Raw genomic sequence first — 23,659 nt, 5'->3', positions numbered from 1 at the left:
GGGGAAGAAAAGAGATCCAGAGAATTCTCACTGCCGTCCTGCTCCTGAAGCTGTGAGATCCTGAGAGCAGCTCCCATGGCTGCTCTACTTCTTGTAAGAGTCCAGCTTGGAAGCCTCTACTCAAGGGAACAGGCTCCTGTGAGGTCTGTAAGCTGCCCAAGGCACTGGAGATGTCAACAAGCTTAGGTGATAGGGAAATCTGAGCTCGGAGGAAATATTGAAAATGTTGATGGCTATCCTGTATTTAATTGGATCTTCAGGTATAAATATCTAGCTGGAAATGCCATGCTAATTTTAAGACTTGTTAGACTAATTTAGCTCATAGTTTTTCAAAATTCTGTATTTTTAACCCCTTCATCCATCGATAGGCATCCGTCAATAGTTGGTTTCCACAGCTTAGCTGTTGTAAATGATGCTGCAATGATAATGAGAGTGCTAATATCTGCCCAACATACTGATTTCATTTCCTTTGGGAATATTCCTACAGCTGGGATTGCTGGGTCATGTATAGTTCTGTATTTAATCTTTTAAAGAACTTCCATTTTAATGGTGCAGCTGCTATGGAAAACAGTATGGTGGTTCTGCTGACGATGTCCAAGAGTCGCCCTTTCTCCACATCTTTGCCAATACTTATCTTTCTGAGTATGAATTATAGTTATACATGATCAGCCTGTTGTATAGCTCTGCTGTATAACATTGTGCCTATGGTCAACAATACTGTACTGGGCACTTCAATTTTAAGAGGATAGATCCTATGTTAAGTGTTGTTAGCATAACAATAACATTTTGCCACAAAGCATGCATAACATCTTTTGAGTATACTCAAAATCTGCAAAGGAAGTGCTTCTTAGTGGCAAGGGACCAATAGGAGGATTACATCCTTTAATACTTCAGCTATATTTGAAGTGAACATTTAAAGTTGAAAAATAGTCAATATGTTTCACTGTTTTCATTTGTAGTCACTACACAAACAGCTATAAAATGTTTAAGAAAAATAGACTCATGCATAAGTACAGAGTAGAAAGATTAAATGCACCCACAAATCTGACTCCTAACAGGCTCAACTTGTAAAGTATGAAATGGCTTATGTGTTAGGAGTGTAATTATAAATTGGTAAAATGTCCTTTTTATCACACTATGGTACATTTTTATTGCTTTAACTTGCTCGGGATTTTTTATTGCTCAAGATTTTTCTCTGAAATGTGCTTGGTAAAAAGAACTATATATTGTAAAGCCATAACATTCTCTTAGCAACACTCAATTCATGCACCACTTCCTCTGACACAATCTTTGTTGTTGTTTTTAATTCCTCCACAGAACCAGCCTAAGGCAAAATAGTGAAGGGAATAAAATTAGTCTTTTATAATTTCCTGTGTCTTTTAGCTAGTCATTAATATGCATTTTTTCCCTCAACTCCACCTATTCTCTTTGTAGTATGAACTCTCTAAGGCCTGTCCTGTTCACTTGCTATGCCTAATCCAGTACCTGACAATGCTCTGGTTTCATAAGTGCAAGTTGAGCACTCCTAATCCAAAAATTAAATTAGAACTGCTCCAAAGTCTGAACCTTTCTGATCACTGACTTCATGCCACAAATAGAAAATTCCACACCTGACCTCGTGGGTGGATTGTGGTCAAAATGCTGCAATATGAAAATACAGTATAACATTACTTTGGAGCTATATGTGTAAGGTATATACAGAACATAAATGAATTTCATATTTATATTCTAGTCCCATCTCCCAAATATCTCATCATGTATATGCAAATATTCCATAATCTGAAAATATCTTAAATTTGGAACACTTCTGGTGCCAAGCATTTCAGATAAAGGATATTTAACCAGTATTTTAAACAAATTAATGATCAAGGCACTAACTGATAAAAATTATCATTTTTTTTTAAAAAGTATTTAAATTTTAATCAGAGACTTCATGAACTTTAAAAGTCTTGTAGACCCAAACCATGAGTATTTAGGTTGTGGCAACCTAGATATAAGAAATGAAGGGGATAGTTTGAGAAAAAGTTGTTATTTCTGGTATATTTCAAATTATATTTTAAAATTTGTCAGAGTAAGAAAGTTGATTGCGTTTATTCTTACAGAGTTGTGGAACCAATTGTAAAATCTGCTAGGCTAAAATGAACATTTTTACCTGTGAGATAAACCTTTACTCTTATTTATTTTAAAGAACATAATAAAAATACATCTGTACCACTAAAACCTTCGTTACTAAGTTTTGTGATAAAATACAGGAAAATAACTCTATTATGCTGAAGTAAGGACTTCCCTTCTAAAGCCACACATCTAAAATCTGTAAAATAATTTAGAAGAGAACTAAGGAAAATCAATATATTTGTATATAAGCTTGAGAATCGGTCTTGCATTTCAACCCAATCGTGACAATTAAACGGGGTCTATATGTAAGCAAACGGCTTAACAAGGTACCGACCACATTACCAGGAGGAGCCCAATAAACACACCCGCGATGAAAATGATGATGACCATGATTATGCAATGACCATGACAGTCATTTGAATTTGGGAATGTCATCTCCACTGAACTGTCCTAAAACTAGCAAAAATTCAATGAACAACAACAAAGAATAATTAAGCTTCAGAAACTGATTTTACTTAAGCCTCCATTACACCAACCTGACAGTCTGTGGCCTGGAGGAAAACACGTGGTGTGTTACCAGCAGTCACTGGCTTGAACAGACGCTTAAAACACACCGCTGCGTGCCGGAGAGGGCTCGTTCTGTGGGAAGCAGTCGTGTGGGTTAGAAGTACTACCCTTGGGAATCTATCAGAAACAGAAGTAATGAGGCAACTCTACCCTGTGTGTCCCAAAGTGTTCACTGCAGCATTGTGTGCAAGAGTCAAAATTGACAGCCCTCTTAGTTTCTAGCGGTTTATTCATATGGCATGAGAAAATTGTCTTAAATGCACACTGGGCAAAACTATGCAGCCCTTAAGAACCATGAGTGGTATCCAAATACAGGAGATGGAGAGATTGCTAAGCTGTGTATCATTTAAGTGAAAGCAAAGTTGAGAATAAACAAAGTATGATCCCATTGGTGTTCAAACATACCAAAAATACTATATTTTATATGTATACACACACACACACACACACATATATATATATATATTCAAGCTACCAGGTCCAGAACTCGAAAGGCAGTCAGCCATGTGGGAGTCCAACAATGTAACTGCTATTCCATCCCCATGCTGTCTGCTTATTAACCTCATGCCTTCTAGCCAAGAATTTCTTTATGATATTATCAGTGACAGAGGTAAATCCTGAAGCAAATTGGGGGGGAAGGGTGGTTTCTACTGCTCCCTAAACCTAGCCCCTTACAGTTTGCTCTGCTCCATGCTGTGAGGATTCCTAATGTCGAAGAACTCAAACCTTGTCTAATGCTGTGGTTATTCCTGGGAAGAGAGACCAGATTAACAAAAGATGATTTACTTATTTTATGTCATGTTATTTATTCTTTGAACTTTTACAAGGACACAGTGATATCCATAAATACAAGTAACAATGGCAATAATCTTGACGATAATAAACACTTCACGTTGGACACTGTTCCTCTTGGCATCCCTTTAAAACAGATACTCGAATCATAATTTTACAGAGGAGGAAACTGAGCCACAAGTAAGTGAAGGCTTTAGTCCAGGATCTCACATTTGCTAAGCGGCTCCAAGTCTTTATTGATCCCTATGCTGTCTGCTTATTTATTTATTTATTTATTTATTAAGAGAGGTTTTTGCTATAGGGCATGTGTGCTCACCAGAGAGACAGAGAGAGAGACAGAAATCACCCCCCAGGGGGGATGGCCACACCGCAATCCCTTCTCCTTCATTCTCCTCTTGGGATTTTGGGCACACATGCACATGTGCTCAGAGTGAGTTTTTTATATTTTAAAAAATTATTTATTTATTTATTTAATTCCATCCTTTATTTTATTTTATTTATTTTTTTTTAAATCTGACCAGAGAGAGAGAGAGAGAAGGAGAACATGAGAAAGCAAGCTTCCAGGACTTGAATCATGGTCAGCCATATGGGAATCCAGCACCTTTAACCACCACACCACCTGCTGGTCCCAGAGTAATTTTTAAGCCACTGGTCTGGGACTCAAACCTCAGTTGACTACATGGGAGTCCAGCGACCATTACGGCATCTGCTGGTCCTTGTTTATTTATTTGAAGAAGTTTTTGCCTTAGGGCATGTGTGGGGGGAGACAGAGATAGTGAGAGGGAAAGTGAGACATCCTCCCCACACTCCCTTCCTTGGAATGGCTACACCACAGTCCCCTCTCCTCCATTCTCCTCCTGGGATCTTGGGCATGCACACACATGCGCCCTGTGTGAATTTCAAGCTCCCAGGTCCAGAACTTGAAAGGCGGTCAGCCATGTGGGAGTTCAACAATGTAACTGCTATGCCATCCCCATGCTGTGTGCTTATTAATCTCATGCCTTCTAGCCCAGAATTTCTTTATGATATTATCAGTGACAGAGGTAAATCCTGAAGCAAATTGGGGGGGAGGGGAGGAGGAGGGCGGTTTCTACTGCTCCCTAAACCTAGTCCCTTACAGTTTGCTCTGCTCCATGCTGTGAGGATTCCTACTGGAGACTCGAGAGACCAGCAGCGGAGTGCAATCTAGGCATTACCTGGGAAGGGTTCTCTTTTGCATCCCTCTGTCTCGAGAACAGGGAGCATAGTGGTGGTGCTTGCCACTCCTCTCTCCTCCTAGCGCTCTCCGCCTGGCTGGCATGGTTCAAAGGGAGAAGCCCTCAACACTTACCATCTGGAATTCCGATTAGATATTCATTTGGTTTAATAAGTAAGCACATCTGGGAGATGAAGATGGAGATATCCATGACAATTTTATGAGCCTCGCTTAATTAAACGTTCCCTCATAATCCACAAGATACTAGGCATTTGTGCTAGGTCCTAGAGACTCAGAGCATAGAATGAGAGAAGACCTTGGTGAGAGATGGTCTCTAAATACACACACACACACACAAACCATACAAATAACACAGTGTTCATATGTTGTTACAACAGCAATTGTAAAAGGAGTAATGATGTAGAGTGAAGGATCAGGGACTAAGTCTTACTCTGGGTAGATTGGAGGTCGAACTTCAGTTCGAAGAAGTGATTTTCTATCTGAAAGCTGAGTGGAGGGTTGGGGAGGACCAGCCCAGGAGGACCTGGGGGAGGAATGTTGTGAAACAAGGGGAGATAAGAGCAAAGCCCAGGAAGCAGAAGCAGCTGAATGGTTTTAAGAGCAAGAAAAAACAAATCTTGTCATGCCTGGAGATCAACAAAGAAGTGGGAAAGTTGTAAGAGAGAGAACTAGACAAGGAGTGGTCAGACATGTGAGGCCTTGTGAACCAGGGGTGTTGGAGGCCACAGACAGAGGAAAAGGCCATCGACATAGGCTTAGAGTGATGTTGGTGATCATTGCAACATCAGGTTCAGGAGGACGAGGGGGGAGCAAGTCGAGCTATCAGAGGTTTAAAGTGAGTGATGTGGGAGGGAAGAGGAGTGGGTGTGGCTTTATGTCTTTTCCTTGGAGAGAGTTGCTAGGTAGGGGGAAGAGGGGAAGGGTAGTGGAAGGGCAGAAAAAGCCACTGATATCTTTTCTTGCCTATTGTAAGGGTCACAGCCAACATTTCTGTAATGCAAGGCAGTTTAAAACGAGAAAAGTGTAACAAATGGATGTACGTGAGACAGAAACCTACAGAAATGAAGACCCAGAGAATCTGGGAAAAGTGCCTGTTTTATGTTAGGTTCAATGAAGAGTAGACGACCATGTAGAAATCTGATTGGACCAAAAAGGTCTGCTCTAATAGCAATAGACTGAGAAGGCAAACCCAGATCACCTGTCTGTATTCTTGACCTTTCTGTGTAGCATTCCTTCCCTTCCTTCATCCCTCAGACTAGGACACAACTCTTCTGGAATGAAGGTTTGTGCGGAGGAAGGGAGAGAGTGACTTTTCTATCTTTTATGGCTTGCTTTCGGGGAGAGGGGCTCTAGTCTCCCTAAATAGTTTCTAGTATCATGTTCTGAACCCTGGCAAGACTTGGAAGTTTCACATGTCACCTTATAAGATGGGGAATGAGCAGATTTATTTTGGTCATTGTGTATAGATAATCAGTAGATAATAGAGACAGATGATGGATAAAGAGATAGTTGATAGATAAATGGAAGAAAAATATATACTAGCTGTTCATGATTACATTTCTAACAGAAGTGGAAAGACTAGAAACAATTACCCTGCAACACTTGTGACACATGACAGGAGGTGAGATATAGTGTCACATCACCGAGGTAGGTACCGTAGCCACTTCTCAGGCATTTCACTAAAATATTTCCACCATGTATCACCATATATCGTTTTTCCACTTATATATAACCTTTTTAAAAACTACCCCAGATTAGAGGAGACATGATTTTATAAGTAAAATTAAAATCTTCTTTGCTGGGCAAGCTTCTGGGAAATAACATGCTATGTAAGGGCCAGCCCAGTAGCCTAGAGGTTAAGGGAGCTCAATCCCACATCACTGACTGTGGTTTGCATCCTGGCCCCAGAAGTTTGAAAAACATGCTGAATGTTGGGACCAGCAGTTAGCATAATGGCTATGTTGCTGGACCCCCATGTAGTCGACCGCGGTTTGAGTCCTGGACCCAGTGGCTTAAACTCAAACCAGGAACGTGTGCATACGTGCCAAAGATCCTGAGAGGAGAATAGAGGAGAAGGGATTGTGGTGTGGCCATTCCCCCGGAGGGTGATTTCTCGCTTTCTGTGTCTCTGGCAAGTGCACGCATCCTATAGCAAAAAGCCTCTCAAAAACAAAACAACAACAAAAACATGCTGAATGCATGTGAACATGTGCCTCAGATCCCAACAAGAATGGACAACTAGGAACCAACAATTAGTGTAATGGCCATGTCGCTGAACTCCCATGTAGTCGACTGCGGTTTGAGTCTCAGACTTGGTGGCTTAAACTCACGCCGGACATGTGTGAGTGCATGCCTGAGATCCCGAGAGGAGAATGGAGGAGGAGGGATTGTGGCATTACCGTTCCCCGGGGGGGTGATTTCTCGCTTTCTGTTTCTCTGTCTCTCTAGTGAACAGCCTTTTAACAACAGCTCTCCCCCCCCCCCCCCCCCCAAAAAAAAAAGAATGGACAACTGGAGGAGAAAGAATTGTAGCATGACCACACTCCGTTCTCTCTCTCTTTGGCAAATACACAAGCCTTCTGGCAGTTAAAAAGAAAAGAAAATCTCACAATAAACTCTCAATAGTGATTTCTTTTGGCATTGAAGAGTGGTTTCCACTTAAGAAAATCTTAACCTATGTGTGCTACTTTAATTTTCTAACCAAGCATGTATATGTAATGTTTACTTTGTCAGTTTAATATGTTTAGTTTATACGTCAACAAGGGCTGTCTACGTAGTGAGCTTATGGATTGTACTTGGTTATTTCTTTGCTATTCTCTATTCAAAAATAAACAACAAAAGAACATAAAATGAGTTTTCACAATGTACACGTACAGCCATGCGCTGTTGGAAACTAAGGAGAAAGCAAAGCGCCTATCCCCATATGATAAAATATAAGAAGAATAAGTAAAAAATGGAGACTTTTTTTTGTTTTTGTCTGAACTTAGGCACATTTTAGTCCTATTCCCTATGGAGTCGTTCAAACTTCTTTCAGGGTGTCGACTCCCTGGGGATCTCCGTCAGTCACTTGGCGTCTCAGCTTTCTGAGTTCCCAGTGAAGTGTGATTACACAGTGCAAAGGGCAGGAACGTGAACAAAATGCCCCATGCTGATTTCAGTTTGCTTTTCAGATATACACTTCTTTTTCTTTTTTCTCCAATTCAGTATTTAACTTTTTGTACATGGCAAACATTCATCTTACTTTATTGTTAATTACATGGCTGTCATCAGTTTGGTTTAACAATATTGCCAACTCACTCAAATACCAACAAAACACTTTTTTTTTGCTCAAACATCCAAATCAGCTTTAAAACATAATTCTATAGAGATTAGTCATTTGATTTTTTAACAGCTTTTAAATATATATAGCTAGATTCTATTTAAATTAATATTTTCTTTAAATGAAAGATTGATACTTTTTAAAAATAAATGCTGTTATTTTACATGAACAGTCATGAACTCCTGTGATAATCAACAGATTTTGCCTATATATTTTTAGACATATTTAAAAATTCTAACTTGAGAAGGAAAATTTAAATGGTCTAGTTTTCATTTTATGCTTACTAGATTATTTTTTAATATCAGAATGGACAGTTATCTTTTTTTTTTTTTTTTGGAGAGGTTTTTGTGATAGGGTGTGTGTGCTCACCAGAAAGACAGAGAGAGACAGAGAGGCAGAAAGCAAGAAATCACTGGCCCCGGGGGGGGATGACCACGCCACAATCCCTTCTTCTCCATTCTCCTCTCGGATCTTGGGCACACATGCACATGTGCCTGGGGTGAGTTTAAGCCACTGGGTCTAGGACTCGAACTGCAGTCAACTACATGGGAGTTCAGCAACATAGTCATTACACTAACTGCTGTTTCCATGGACAGTTTTACTTTTAGGAAATAAAACAAAATCCAAACTCAGTTCTCAAAACTTGGTGTGGGAAAGCATTATTATTGATTTAGGATTCAATTGATAAATGCATCCCTCCTGACTGGAAAATTATTAGATTTTCAGAAAACAGAATTTTGGCCAACTTAAAGTGATCTGATTTAGACTTAGCCTCTGCATACATGGCATATGCTATTCTGTCAAAAGTTAGTGGTTAGTGAAAATGTGAACACATTTCTTTATTTGCATATTTTAACCACATATTATAAGCACAATAAATACTTTAAATCATGAAAACATTGAATTGGTCTATTGATCAATGTTTTGAAAAAGTGGGACCAGCAGCGTAATGGCTATGTTGCTCGACTCCCATGTAGTCGACCATGGTTCGAGTCCCAGACCTGGTGGCTTAAACTCACGCCAGGCACATGTGCGTGCATGCCCAAGATCTCAAGAGGAGAACGGAGGAGAAGGGATTGCGGCATGGCCATCCCCCGGGGGTGATTTCTTTCTTTCTGTTTCTCTGTCTCTCTCTGTCTTTCTGGCGAGCTCACGCGCTCAATAAGAAAAAAACCTCTCCAAAAGAAAGAAAGAAAAAAAAAAGTTTTGAAAAAGCAGTGTATAGTTGCTCTTTATGAAATTCTTAGAAAACGAAAGTATATTGTGTCAAAAATCACCACTGGTGTCACAGTGACTATAACTGAAAAGGGTAAATGTGCAGGGAAAGTCTTCCTTTAGTCCAAAAAGGACATGGCTGACCACAGTTGAAGTTTTATATATATATATATATATGCCAGGCAGAAGGGGTGAGTAACAAGAATAGTAATTAACATAAATTGCTTTGCTCTCAAATATTACCCCTGTCCTGGTTAAATATGGCTTATTGCATGTTTGCCTCTGGTAATTCTATTTTTTAGTTTAAAGTTTGTTTTGTTTTGTTTTGTTATTGTTGTTCTCCTAATTAGTTATCCATCTTTCTTCTTTGTCATCAATATTCAGAGTCTTGGCACTTCACTTCAATTTCATGGTCTATTTGATTTCACCTAAAATGTTATTAGCGTACTCTTGTGTTTTTCAGAGTTGAGCCCTTTTTCTTTTTCTTTGCTTATGGTAGAGTATGGATGTGTGTGTGTGTGTGTGTGTGAGAGAGAGAGAAAGAGAAAGGAGGAGAGAGGGAGAGCGAATGAAAGAAGCACCCACTACAGACCTGGTCATGCTTTCACCTTCCTCTTCCAGTCCTGCAGCCGTTGGGTCTTAGGCACTTGCGTGCATGCCTGGTGTGTTTCAGGCAGACCTGCTGTGAATTCCAGCTGCAATCTCCCCAGTGGGATTTGGCTTCTCTTTAACAGCACATTAACACTGCACCATGGAGCTGGCCCCAAGTTGGGTCCTTTTCAAGACTTCCAATAAGTAAATATACACTCAAACACACAATTCTAATCGATTAAATAAACTAAGAAATACTTAAAGTTCAGCAAATTATTACATTCAGATAAGTCATAGGTTTAGAAACTCTTCCTAAGCTCTAAATTTTCAGCAATTTATAAAACCTCTGTGTAAATATGGCTTTAATTATCAGTCACGTCTTCTTAAATAACTAAGTCACTTACAGAGGTAAGAGTTAAGAAGCTTGGAAACCAGCAGTTAGTGTAATGGCTATATTGCTGGACTCCCACGTAGTCGACCGCGGTTTGCGTCCTGGACCCCGTGGCTTAAAACTCACGCTGGGCGCGTGTGCGTGCCTGCCCAAGATCCCAAGAGGAGAATGGAGGAGAAGGGATTGCGGCATGCCCATCCTCCCTGGGGAGGGTGATTTCTCGCTTTCTGTCTCTATGTCTCTCTGTCTCTATGTCTGGCGAGCGCATGCGCCCTATAGGGAAAACCTCTCCAAAAAAAAAAAAAAGGGTTAAGAAGCTTGGTTTTTGTATAGTCACCATGAGAAGGCGAGTGATCCCACGGAACCACATCCAGCTGAACCCATAGCATGAGGGAACTGAACCTGCCAGCCTGGCTGAGGAATGTGGAAGGGTGTGACTAATCGTAGGTATTAATGCGCTGTTAGAGGCCGCCATAGATCTGATAAAAGATTTCTGAAGAACTTAGAGCAAGGCTGATAAACTATATACAACAGTGTATCAGAGTAAGCTCAATGTAATCACTCTAAACAGAATATCTGGGGGCCCATATATGGTGTGGTGGTTGAAGTGCTGGACTCCTACATGGCTGACCATAGTTGAAGTCCCAGACCCGGTGGCCAGAAAAATCACAAGTAAATAAATAAATAAATGTGTGTGTGTGTGTGTGTGTGTGTGTGTGTGTGTATTTAAGGAATATCTGTTGCTGCTTACTAAATGCAGAATGATGTATATAATAACTGCAGCTCTACATCTGTTGTAAGTAGAGCTAAGTATCCACAATAACCATGGAACCTCTTGATGGTGTCCTGCATACATTTAGAGTATGTGTTTTGCTCAATAATAAAATCAACAAATTCTGTATCTATGAATTGACTTGTTCTTTTGGGTCTTGAATTCTTTTTCCCCCCAACAATTTGATGGTGAGGATATGATTTCTTTAGTAGTTCTACTTGGTGAATTTGTCAGAGGGCTTGTGACCACCTCTTAAATTGTATTCTTTTTATTCTGATAAAATATGCATAACAAAATACGGCTGCTTTTGATCGATGAGAGACTCTGATGGTTTGCTTAAAAGTCTCCCTTTATCTACTTTGGTCCAACAGGATCAGGTTTCCGGGGAAAATTCCACAGCCTCTCAGCAACTTTTGAGTTGCCATTAAGCAGAATGTGTAACATGGGCTCTAAAATCCCACCAGATTCGGCATCGATTTTAATGGCAGAAAAGTATGGGAAGTCCAGAATGTTGCTGGCAGTCCCTCTCCTAGAAGGCTTACTTCACTCTATCATCTTTGGAAGGCGTATATTTGCAATAGCCAGAGAAAGATTCTTTTAAGTAGACAAATTGATGGACGCATAGGATTTTTAGAAAACAATCCATCCCAAATAAGTGGGTTATTTGTACCTCTGGAATAGATATTATTGAGGAAACAAATATAAGAACAAATAGTCATAACTAATGAATTAAGGGGACAGCAGGTGGTGTGGTGGGTCAGCAGGTGGTGTGGTGGTTAAGGCGTTAGACTCCCACAGGGCCGATTCCCAAGTCCTGGACCTGGTGGCTTGCTTTCTCTCCTTCTCTCTCTCTCTCTCTCTTCCTCTCTCTTCCTCTCTCTCTCTTTCTCTCTCTCACTCTTTCTCCTTTTCCCTCTATGTCTCTCTCTGGTGAGTGCACATGCCCCATAGCAAATTAAAGTAATAATAATAATAAATAAAATTAAATAAATAATTTGTAAAAAAAATGAATTAAGAAGCTGGGGGAGGGGCCAACAGATGGCATAGAGGTTAGGTTGCTGGACTCCCACACATGATCAACTGCTGTTCGAGTCCCAGACCTGGTGGCTTGAAAATCACACTGGGCATATTTGCCAAATAGCCATTGAGAATTTGTCAAAAAGACTGTGTCCTAGAAGATTTTGACTTGGAGAGTGATCTCCCTAGTAGCCTGGAAAAAAGGAAGAAACAAACAAACAAACAAACAAACAAACAAAAAAAAACCAGTCAAGCCACTATGGTGAATTGAGAACTGAAACTATGGTGTCATACCAACCAACTTATTTTTCATCTCAGTATGAAGAAAATCAGCCCTACCTCTTTGGAGTTCCAACTATTCAAATGCCAGAGTCCATTTAGCTTTCTTCCCAGTTATTACCTATCTTAAGAATTCTTTTCTATTGCGTTTAAAATTTTTTGTCTATTTATGAGTCAGAGGGTGTGTGCACTCACCAGAGAGAGAGAGAGAGAAAGGTAGAGGGCACCCCCAGGGGGATATGATCACAGCAGAGTCCCTTTCACTCCATCTGTCCATCCTGTCAGGATCTGAGGCATGCACACACATGATCAGTGTGTTTTTCAAGGCACTAGGGCTGGGATTTGAATTGTGGTTGGCCATCTGGGACCCAGCTCCCTTAATACTAGGCTATGGGACCAGTCTGAATTTTTAAAATTTATATGGATCAGTGCTGGTTAAGATCAGAATATGCCCTAGGTTCTGTCATCTTTTGTAGCAGCCCATTTACCAGGGTTTTCCCTACTAGGAATTAGTAGGAAAAAGCTAGCTAGACGGAAAGGATAGACAGTTTTTTATCTCTTGGTAACAGTAACCCAGCTTGGGGAAATGGGAAGAGCTTGAGACTGCAGCATTAGCCGCTTGGTTAGAATTATTCACAGAGGGAACCACTTTATTAAGCCAACGACAACTAACGTGGACTGCTCTAATGAAGAGTCAAGGTGTCACTATTGTAAGAAGCCAAGATACTGAGGAAAGGAAAGCTGAGATTAAGAAGGATTAAGGAAGATGTGAAGGCTGCAATCTCACTCTGAAGCTCTATTGCTTCCTCCAGGAGACATTTCTCCCAAGAAAATATTAAAAATAGAAAATAATTGGCCAGTGGTGTAAGCTAATTAACAAAATTGACGTAATGAATCTCTGAGTTAGGACGAGGAGAATCTTATGCATCTCTTTTTCCCATCTTCATCTTTCCCTGCTCCTTTTTGTGGATCCTGGAGGCATGTTTTTGTGATTTCTTCTGACCTTTCTTATTTTAAAGTTGTTGGTATTTCTTACAATCTTCCATCTGTTCTTTCTCCTCTAAGATTCTTCTGCAAATCGAACCTTTGTTGGAGGAAGATGTGTTTCTCTTGCCTCCTGATGAATCTGGTGTTCTGTTGGAAGAGACCTGCCACGTTATCAAATGGCTCCCATATTCTACACGCAGGATAAATTGCTTTTGGCGCTCCTGGGAAGCAAGGCACCTGCGTTGGGAAATATATACCTACTAAAACAAAGCAGGGCAGGGGAGAGTGTCATTCTCTTCTTACCCTGGAAAAGAGAAAGAAGTGACAAGAAATATGTACGTTCTAGTTATAAGAAATAGATCCTCTTTATGAAACCTAGGAAGAAATATACCAGCTTAATAAAATACATCAATTCTATTATAATAGCTTATGGCAAAGATAAACCATAGCCACATGTAAAACAATATTTTCTCTCTAGCTCAAATACAAAGAGCAGAAGTTGTCATTTAAAAAATAAAAAAGCTAGAAAAATGGAGATAATAAAGAATGGGCTTCACTTTGTGATACTTGCGTATTACCTATGAGAAAGGAAAGGAAATTTGACAAGGAAGGTAGACCTACTTGTGGATGTGTACAAGATCTGGCATTTGTGGTGTCTGACCGCACTGCCATTCTAACTGGGAAACCTGAATCAGCTAAATACTTTGCTGTATTACACGCGTTCAGCTCTCTTCCCTGTACTTTTAAATGAGAAATCAGGGTTTCTCTTTGCGTTTACCTATGATGACTTTCAATATCTGTGGTAATGGATCTCTCAGGGTTTAGAGACTCATCTACTATATTCCTCCAGGCATTTATAAGAGAACTTAACGCTTCACACTAATTCAATGTGTGGATGATTTATTGATAGCTACTGACACCTTACATGCTTATAAAAAGAAAATTTAACGTTACTGCAGTTTTTAGCTTCCCAAGGACATAAAATTTCTCCAGATAAATTTCAGTATAGTCAAACTAAATCAGGTATTTGGGACATTTGTGATTAGCTGATTAAAAATAGTTATGAACCAAAATCAGACTCTTGTACAAATGAAGCCACAGATAAGCAGATTCACTCATTTGAGAGCTGGCTGGAATTTGCAGGCAGTGGGTTCCTGCCTTTTCTGAAAAGACGAAGTCTTTCACTGTGATGTTACATGAAACAGACATCACCATGGTGGTCATGAGAAGCCGAAGAAGATTTTAACCCTTTCAGCACTCATTGTTCCTCCACTTGTCATAGATTTCCTAGCTTTGGCAAACTGTTCTTTCTCTGTCAGGAGAATAAAGGATTTGCAGTGGCATGCTCAGAACTCAGGCCCATTCCAGGCCTGTTGCTTACTTCTGTGCAACTTCATTCTAGGGTTCTGGGGCCAACGCCCGGCTCATCACAGACCACAGTTGTTCCACTGACTGAAAACTTTCAGTACGGGGGCCAGATGGTGGCACAGTGGTAATGCAACTGGATCCAGAAAGGAGGGACCCATGTTCTCATCCTGGGTTTACATCCTGAAGCTGTGTCTAGAGGTCTCCCTGTATGTACAGAGAGTGTGCAGCATGGGGGTGCTCTAGGGGGTGTCTTTGTTTCTTTGTATATATATATATGTATATATTTATACACTTGTATATGTGTGTGTGTGTGTGTGTGTGTACACACACACACATATATCTTTCTCTCTTGTAGAAGAATCTTATAAAACTCATACATTTGTAAGAATTAGTTTGAAACAAAAGGCTGGGCTGGCACATAGTGCAACAATTAAGCCCTGTGCTGGGGAGCTGGATCCCATGTGGCCCACCATGGTTTGAGTCCTGGCCTGGAGGCTGGAGAAACACTCCGTGTGTGTGTGTGTGTGTATGATACAAATCCTGACAGAATAGTGGGACCAAGATGAGATTGTGACTTCCTTCTGTCTCTCTGGCAAAAGCACATGCTCTCTAGCCAAAAAAAAAAAAAAAAAAAAAAAGAAAAGAAAAACAGGCTGAGCTTTGACTCTAGACACTGAACTTCCTTATACCTCATGTTACTGCTATTTTACAAATGTACAGAACGTGACACTTGCCAATGCACTACCAGATTAGTTCCAAAGAAGTTTTACAGTCTAATCTTGGTGTTACTCTAGGCAGGTAGAACCTTTTGAGTCCAGCTACTCTGTTACCAGATCCTGACCAAATAGGTGGATGTAACTTCCTTGTAGTCAGAGAAGGTACTCAGCTTTGGTTAATTTAGCTTATATCCTGATTCCTAATGCTGATGAAGTTGTTCACTGATGGATCTTGTGTGAGAGACAAACAGGGAAAAATAAGTGTATTTATGCAGTAGTTTTATAGAAAGAGCTTTTGTGAGGATATACTATAAATAAATGCAATGTAAAAATATGAAATAAATTTGCTGTCTTTCAAATGATTTTTTGTGACTAAAATCTAGAATAGTGATTGTCACATATTGCATGCATACTTTGAAAAATCACATTGTGTGCTACAGATATGTACACCAATTCAATGGGAATAAAAATCCTACAATGAAAAAAGGGAGGAGGAAATAATGAATAAATATCCTAAAACTTTTGAAACTGGAACTTAGCTATTCTTATATCTCATGACTAGGAAGTATTTTTTTTTATAACAGCACATTGATCATGACACTTTTTATGTCATATCTACTACTACTATTTACTACATATCTACTACTAATATCCAGGGAGAAGGATACATAGATCTTCCAGTTTAGTGCCTACGGACTCTTTTTTAAAAATTTTTTTAAAAGAGAGATTTTTACTACAGGGCATGTGCGCTCACTGGAGAGACAGAGAGATACAGAGAGACAGAAAGTGAGAAATAACCCCCTGGGGAGATGGCCATGTTGCAATCCCTTCTCCTTCATTCTTCTCTTGGGATCTTGGGCACCCATGCACATTTGCCGGAGTCCAACAATGTAATCATTATGCCACCTGCTGATATTGAGTGTCCATGGACTCTTACGCGAAAATTTGTAGATCTGTTCTCTTCTAAAATGGACTAAATAAATTAAATCAATCTGATGATGAGTTACTGATAAGGAAACATGCCAAGTGAGTATAAACAATCAAATGATTCTAATTTACGATTGCAATAACCAAATATTTAGATCTCAGATTTGATAACGGTCATTCTCTAGCTGAATTTTTAGTCTGAGCAGATTAGGATCATCAGGGACAAGGCAGAGGAGAAACAGTCCAATTAAGTAGTTGATGGAAAGTACCAAATTGTGCTGAGTCTCGAGATGAGGATGTCGAAGCACATCTGAGCCATCTTGTAAAGGTGGGTGCTGGCTCGTAGGTCAGAAAGAGGAACCTGGACTAAAAGAATTGGACCAAGTATAAGACGAGGAAGAGTCCTGACAACTGAGACACCAGCATTTATTAGGCACCAACTATGTGTCAAACACTGGTAAAACCTTTAAGAGTTAAGGAAGTGGTATAACATGATGGTCAAGGATGACATGAAGACTTTATAGGAGAAACTGCTAATGCGTATACTTCCAGTTTGTCATTAAAACGCTACATTTTAAGGGTCAGCAGGTGGTATAGTTAAAGCGCTGGACTCCCACATGGCCAACTGTGGTTCAAGTGTTAGACCTGATGACTTGCAAATCATGCCAGGTACAAGTGCATGTGAGCCCCAAGTCCTGAGAGGCTGGAGGAAAGGGATTGTGGCATGGCTGTCCCCTTTTGGGGGGTGATTTCTCACTTTCCCCCCCTTTCTCTCTTTTACAAGCACATGTGCTCTATGGCAAGAACTTTTAAAAATCATTTTAATCATTTTTTGATCCTCTATTAGGCTATTCTGAACTAGCTTATTTCAAGAGGATCAACTAAATAGTCACTCATTGTCCATTTTTTTTTTTTTTTAGAGAGGTGTTCTTTTTTTTTTTTTTTCTATAGGGCACGTGCGCTCACCAGACAGACAGAGAGAGACAGAGAGATAGAAAGCGAGAAATCACCCCCCAGGGGGGAGGGCCATGCCACAATCCCTTCTCCTCTATTCTCCTCTCAGGATCTTGGGCATGCACGCACATGCGCTCGGCATGAGTTTAAGCCACCAGGTCTGGGATGTGAATTGCGGTCGACTACATGGGAGGTCAGCGACATAGCCATTACGCTAACTGCTGGTCCCTCATTGTCCATTTTTACATGCAAGTTCTAAGGGCTTGGTGCTATGTTTTAATCTTTCCATCATATGTGAGTAAAGGGTTTTCTACAAACAAACAGACAGAAAGAAAGAGAAAGCAAGCAGCCTAAGTCTTGGGGACCCAAGCATAAACTTCAACATTGCAGCTTTTCATTACCCTTGCAAAATTCCTGATTTTGCAACAATGCCAACCACATGCCAGAAACAGGATAGTCGTTGAAGTCTCCAGGAAACAGGAGATGATGCCAGTATAAACCTGAACTGTAACAAAGTACAAAGGTTTATAATTATAACAGGGGACCCTGAGAGCAAGAGGACTTACTGGTTAATACACAACAAATGTACCCCATATCCACATCAAACGATAAGCAAGATAAATTACCTACGTTTTTCCAAAGGTATCTTAACATTTAATGACTGAGATCACTTAAAGTCAATAGCTATATTTCAGAAGAAATCCTACTAAATGATGTTATGTATTTATACTCAATGTAAACAGATGACTAAATGGGTAGTTTGCTCTTCTCGTTACCTGAATTATTATTTTAAATGACATTTAAGTTCACTTTGATTCACACAATGGCTGTTTTGTTTCTGAAAAATTATTTTTGAAGTTGTCATTATTGAACACACATGAGGAAGCATTTGAGTTGTCTTTTATAACATGAGCTACATTATGTTATAGTATTTTCCAGTTATGACTCAAGTATGATAATTTGTATTCTTTTTTTTTTTTTTTTATAAATTAGGGCCAGACCTATACCCTGGTGGTTAAGAGAGCTGGATCCCATGGGGTAGACAATGGGGTTCAAATCCTGATCCCTATAATGACTTGAAGAATGTGTCTGGTTGGGACTAGCAGTTAGTGTAATAGCTATGTTGTTGAACTCCCATATAGTTGACCGCAGTTCCAGTCCCGGACCTGGTGGCTTAAACTCAAGCTGGGGGCGTGTGCGTGAGTGCCCAAGATCCCAAGAGGAGAATGGAGGAGAAGGGATTGTGGCGTGGCCATCCCCGCTGGGGGGTGATTTCTCGCTTTCTCTCTCTATCTTTCTGGTGAGCACACGCGCCCTATAGCAAAAACCTTTCCAAAAAAAGAAAAAAAAAATAAAGAATGTGTCTGGTGAATATGTAGGTATGCTCTGACAGGAGAGAAAAATGGAGAAAGGATTGCAGTGTGACCATGCCTCACTGGGGAGGGAGCTTTCCCATTTCTCTTTTGTCTCTCTCTCTCTCTGGCAAGCATATATGCCCTCTGGCTTAAAAACAAAACAAATCTAAACAAAACAAAACTCATAGGATGCTCAGAGAGTAAGCAATATACAAATGTTTTCAGCTTTGCGTGTTTTGCTAATTTCATGTAATTTGTTAATATGCAGACATGTATATATGTGTATATGTTTTTTTTTTTTTTTTGGAGAGGTTTTCGCTATAGGGCATGTGCACTCGCCAGACAGACAGAGAGAGACAGAGAGACAGAAGGCGAGAAATCACCTCCCAGGGGAGATGGTCACGCTGCAATCCCTTCTCCTTCATTCTCCTCTCGGGATCTTGGGCACGCACGCACACGCACCCGGCGTGAGTTTTAAGCCACCGGGTCCGGGACGTGAACTGCAGTCGACTACGTGGGAGTCCAGCGACACAGCCATTACGCTGACTGCTGGTTCCCTGTGTATATATGTTTTTAAAGTGTGTTCCTCATGTTGTTACTGATTATTCATTTTTTTCTCCATAATAATTGTTTTTACCAATACTTGAATATAAAACCACTATTTCAGGCCATGTTTTATTAGAGCTAGAGAAAGTCTTAGATTTCATAGAGCTTTAGTATTCTTTGGTCTCCAGATCAAGTGGCTTGATCTGGTTTTCACAGCTAATTGATGAAAAAGTCAGCACCACCACCCACATGTCTTAATTCTTAGTTCAGGTCATTCAATAATATTAGAATAAGATGAATTCACACATTCCTCATTTTATTTATGTTAATAAACATTAATGTATTCTAGTGGTTTTAAAATATTAATAAAAATAATGAATTCAAAAGCACTCACTTTAAAATAATTAAGTACAACTATTCCCAAAGCCAGTTGTAGATATTAATTTAAATAAGATGCAGTTTTGTATAATATAGCATTATCTATAATTCTCTGAAAATATGAATAACAGGGACAAAACCTGGGCCATTTTTACCTAATGGCCCCTGAGAGCAAGAGACTATGGACCCAAGCAATTAAGACGAATTTGTCTGAGAACCAAACGGAAAGATCCATAGACTCCTGAAGGTGATGGTGGGGAGGACACACCCCGTCTCAAGGACTAGTACTTCGGGGGCAGGCGGTGGCATAGCAGTGAGACACAACGCCCTTTGGGGCTGGCCCGTGTGGAAAGGTTCTAGGTTTGCGTCTGGAGACTTCCCTGAGTACCCTGGACGTGTGCATGCCCGTGATCCAGGGCAGCCGAAGCTGGAGGTGGATCGCAGCATGAAAATTGTGCTGAGAGTGATCTCTCTCTTTCTCTTTGTAAAATAATGTAGTATTGTAAGAATAAGTAAGAGGAAATATCTTTCAGCATGGCAATGTCAATGACAGGAAGCGGTGTGTCCTAGTATTGATTATTTACTATGTGCTAGTCCTATGTGAAGAACTTCAGAGACAGCATGAGAATCGTGCGAGCCTGGGTATCCTAGTCCCTCTACTGAGAGGAGAAGGCTGGTTCTCTGTGTTCGTGTAACTCACACACGGTCACAGAACCAGCAAGCGTGGGGACGTGGACTCAGCTCCAGGCCTCTCCCATGGGAGACCGTGTTGCTGGCATGTGATGTCAGAGAACACACACTGCCACGCACAGGGGACTCCTTTGCCAATTGCAGGACCAGTCATCCTGCTTGGAGGATGACCTTGCCGTGGTGTCAGGGTCCTGGGAGAAGGTTCTGCGCCGTCTTGGTCACACAGTGCAGGGGGTAGAAGGCTATTCAGCAAAACACTTAAGTTTGCATGCAGGAACCACTTTCTTGTTTATTTGTTCATTTTATTTGGACAGCAGGTACGAAGGTTTTGGTTAGTCGCAGTCCTCAGTGAGGAGTCATCAAGGACTGATTGCTCTGATCCGTGTCAGGCCCTTTTCTTGCCTTAGTGTTCATTGATCCCTGATTCCTCCTCATCTCCACGTGATTCACATGTCCCCAACCTGTTATGTTTTATTTGCAAATGTTCTTTGAAAAGTAATAATTAGTTCACTCACACATATTTAAATGTATATGTAACACTGTCCGCAGTTTTTCATTTTGCTACTTACTTATTAACTTTTTATATAAATATAATTATACTATTCATAGTAAAGAGACAAGGATAATATACTCGTTTTTAATAATCTGCAGAAACATCATTTTAGTTGCCTCATAAAACACCACCAGGGCATCTATGCTAGGGTAATTGCATTATTAATGCTCTCTACTCATCACGAATACAATTTCTTCAGATAACATTTATAAATAACAACATGTCTTAATCAAGCACTCTGGTTAACACATCTTACGGAGAGCAGCTTAATATTATCTCTCATTTGTATACAGTCCCTTAGCATTTTCAAGGCACTTTGAGAAACATCGTCCAACAAGTTATAAATTGGGCAAAGATGTTATTATTATTTTCATGTTGCTATAAAGAAGCTGAGATTGCAGAGAATAAAACTCATGCTCAAGATCAGCACAGCCAGGCAATCAACAAAAACAGAATTAGAACTCTAGGGCTCCAGGGCTGGTCCTCGCTCCAGACTGTGTCCTGCCGCCTAATCAGGACAGCTTAAAATAAAAGCAGTATATTGAAATAAGAGTCTATTTCAGTACCTCTGGGTGTTTGGGAAACTATTAAGAAAGCTGAAGTTGCTGAAGAACTGATCATCTTTTATACAAGATTTTCCAGCATCTTTGTGAGCGCTACCTGAAATACGTTGTGAAAATGCTTAGTGCAGAAGTGGCGAATAGCCAAGACGTAATACTTACTTTAAAAACCATGGAGACTCACTTCTGTAAAGAACTTATAATTTAAGATACAAAGTTAATGGGGCTAGCGTCACGACCTATTGGTTAAGGCAGCCGTATCCCATGTGGCTGGCTATGCGATTTGAGTCGCAGTCCCGACAGAGTGAAAAACATACTGGGTGCATGGGCCTACGTGCCCCACATCTCTCCAGGATGGAGCAATGAAGAAAGCATTGTGGAATGGCACTCCCCATATGGGGGTGCTTCCTTTCTTTCCCTTTACCACTCTCCCTGGTGGGTGCACACACCCTCTGTCAAATTTTTTTAAAAAAGGGTTTGATGGAAAAAATAGTTAAGATGAATTTCTCACAGTGACAATGTGAACTTTTTTATTTTTGAAAGTTTATTCTTGGGACCAGTAGATGGCATAATGGTTACATTGCTGGACTCCCACATAGTTGGCTGCAGTTCGAGTCCCAGACCTAGCAGCTTAAATTCATGCCAGGTGCATGTGTGAGTGTGTTTGAAATCAGGGATTGTGGTGTGGCCATCCCCACCAGAAGGTGATTTCTTACTTTTGGTTTCTCTCTTCTGTAGCAAACATCTCTCTCGCTCTCTAAAAAAAATTATTCTTTTACTGCTCCCATAAAAGAGGAAGATATAGAGAATGAGAGAGAGAAACTCCTGAAAGTGTCTTTATACCACAATCTAACCCCGGCCTCAGCCAGTTAGGACCGTGGGTGCATGTACACACACATACCTGGCGTGTCCAGGAAGACCTCAGGACTCAAACTCTGGACCTTCCCATATGGCCCTAGCATCTGATAACATTGTGTTATTGGTGTGCCACCATGGCTGGCTCAAAGTGACAGATTTTTAAGAAGTTCTTATTAATAATAATGGGCAAATAATTTTACATTGACAGAGTAGATTATTTTCTGCTATGCTGTCTCTTTGGTGTTTAAAACCCCACAAATACTGATGAATTTAACATTCTGCAGAGCAACTCCACATGCATGTCATAGCTGACTCTGTCTTGTGATTGCTAGATTTGACCAATGTGATTGCCAAAAACAAATCAAAGTGAGAGGTTAAATTTTTGTCAGTATTTCCATTAATATCTAAATTATTTAAGAAATATACTTATACTAGGGACCAGCAGATGGTGTAATGGCTATGTCACTGGACTCCCATGTAGTTGACTGTGGTTCGAGTCCCAGACCCAGTGGCTTAAACTCCCGCCAGGTGTGTGTGCGTGCCCAAGATCCAGAAAGGAAACTGGAAGAGAAGGGATTGTGGCATGGCCATTTCTCCTGGGTGGTGATTTTTCACTTTCTGTCTCTCTGTCTCTCTCTGTCTTTCTGGAGAGTGCACACGCCCTATAGCAAAAACCTCTCCAAAAAAGAAAAAAAAGAGAAATGTACTTATTCTAGACAAGCCACAGATTTCAGACACTTTCATGTATAAAAAACAAAAACAAAAACAAAAAATAGAAAAAAAAACCCTACTATGGAAATTGATGACTTTATCTGAAAATATTCACTTTTGATCACTAGGTAAAATGCTCACATGTGATTTCCTCAGAGACAGAATTTACATCAAATCCAAGTACTTAAAATTTAAGATACAAAGTTAAGGGGGCAAGCGTCACGTCCTATTGGTTAAGGCAGCCGTATCCCATGTGGCTGGCTATGCGATTTGAGTCGCAGTCCCGACAGAGTGAAAAACATACTGGGTGCATGGGCCTACGTGCCCCACATCTCTCCAGGATGGAGCAATGAAGAAAGCATTGTGGAATGGCACTCCCCATATGGGGGTGCTTCCTTTCTTTCCCTTTACCACTCTCCCTGGTGGGTGCACACACCCTCTGTCAAATTTTTTTAAAAAAGGGTTTGATGGAAAAAATAGTTAAGATGAATTTCTCACAGTGACAATGTGAACTTTTTTATTTTTGAAAGTTTATTCTTGGGACCAGTAGATGGCATAATGGTTACATTGCTGGACTCCCACATAGTTGGCTGCAGTTCGAGTCCCAGACCTAGCAGCTTAAATTCATGCCAGGTGCATGTGTGAGTGTGTTTGAAATCAGGGATTGTGGTGTGGCCATCCCCACCAGAAGGTGATTTCTTACTTTTGGTTTCTCTCTTCTGTAGCAAACATCTCTCTCGCTCTCTAAAAAAAATTATTCTTTTACTGCTCCCATAAAAGAG

General features: G+C 40.3%; 1 protein-coding gene across 1 annotated transcript in view; it reads left to right on the top strand.

Moving 5' to 3' along the window:
- LOC102487571 (contactin-associated protein-like 3) overlaps positions 1-23,659 on the top strand; it is a 222,793-nt gene that overhangs the window by 39,032 nt on the left and 160,102 nt on the right. The window contains 2 exon segments of the mRNA XM_027768474.1: positions 11,350-11,470; positions 14,664-14,753. Coding sequence (XP_027624275.1) covers positions 11,350-11,470; positions 14,664-14,753 — 211 coding nt within the window.

Source organism: Tupaia chinensis, unplaced genomic scaffold (genome assembly GCF_000334495.1).
Source record: "Tupaia chinensis unplaced genomic scaffold, TupChi_1.0 Scaffold146604_1, whole genome shotgun sequence".
Taxonomy (NCBI): Eukaryota; Metazoa; Chordata; class Mammalia; order Scandentia; family Tupaiidae; genus Tupaia; species Tupaia belangeri.
This window is presented reverse-complemented; position numbering and strand designations above follow the sequence as displayed.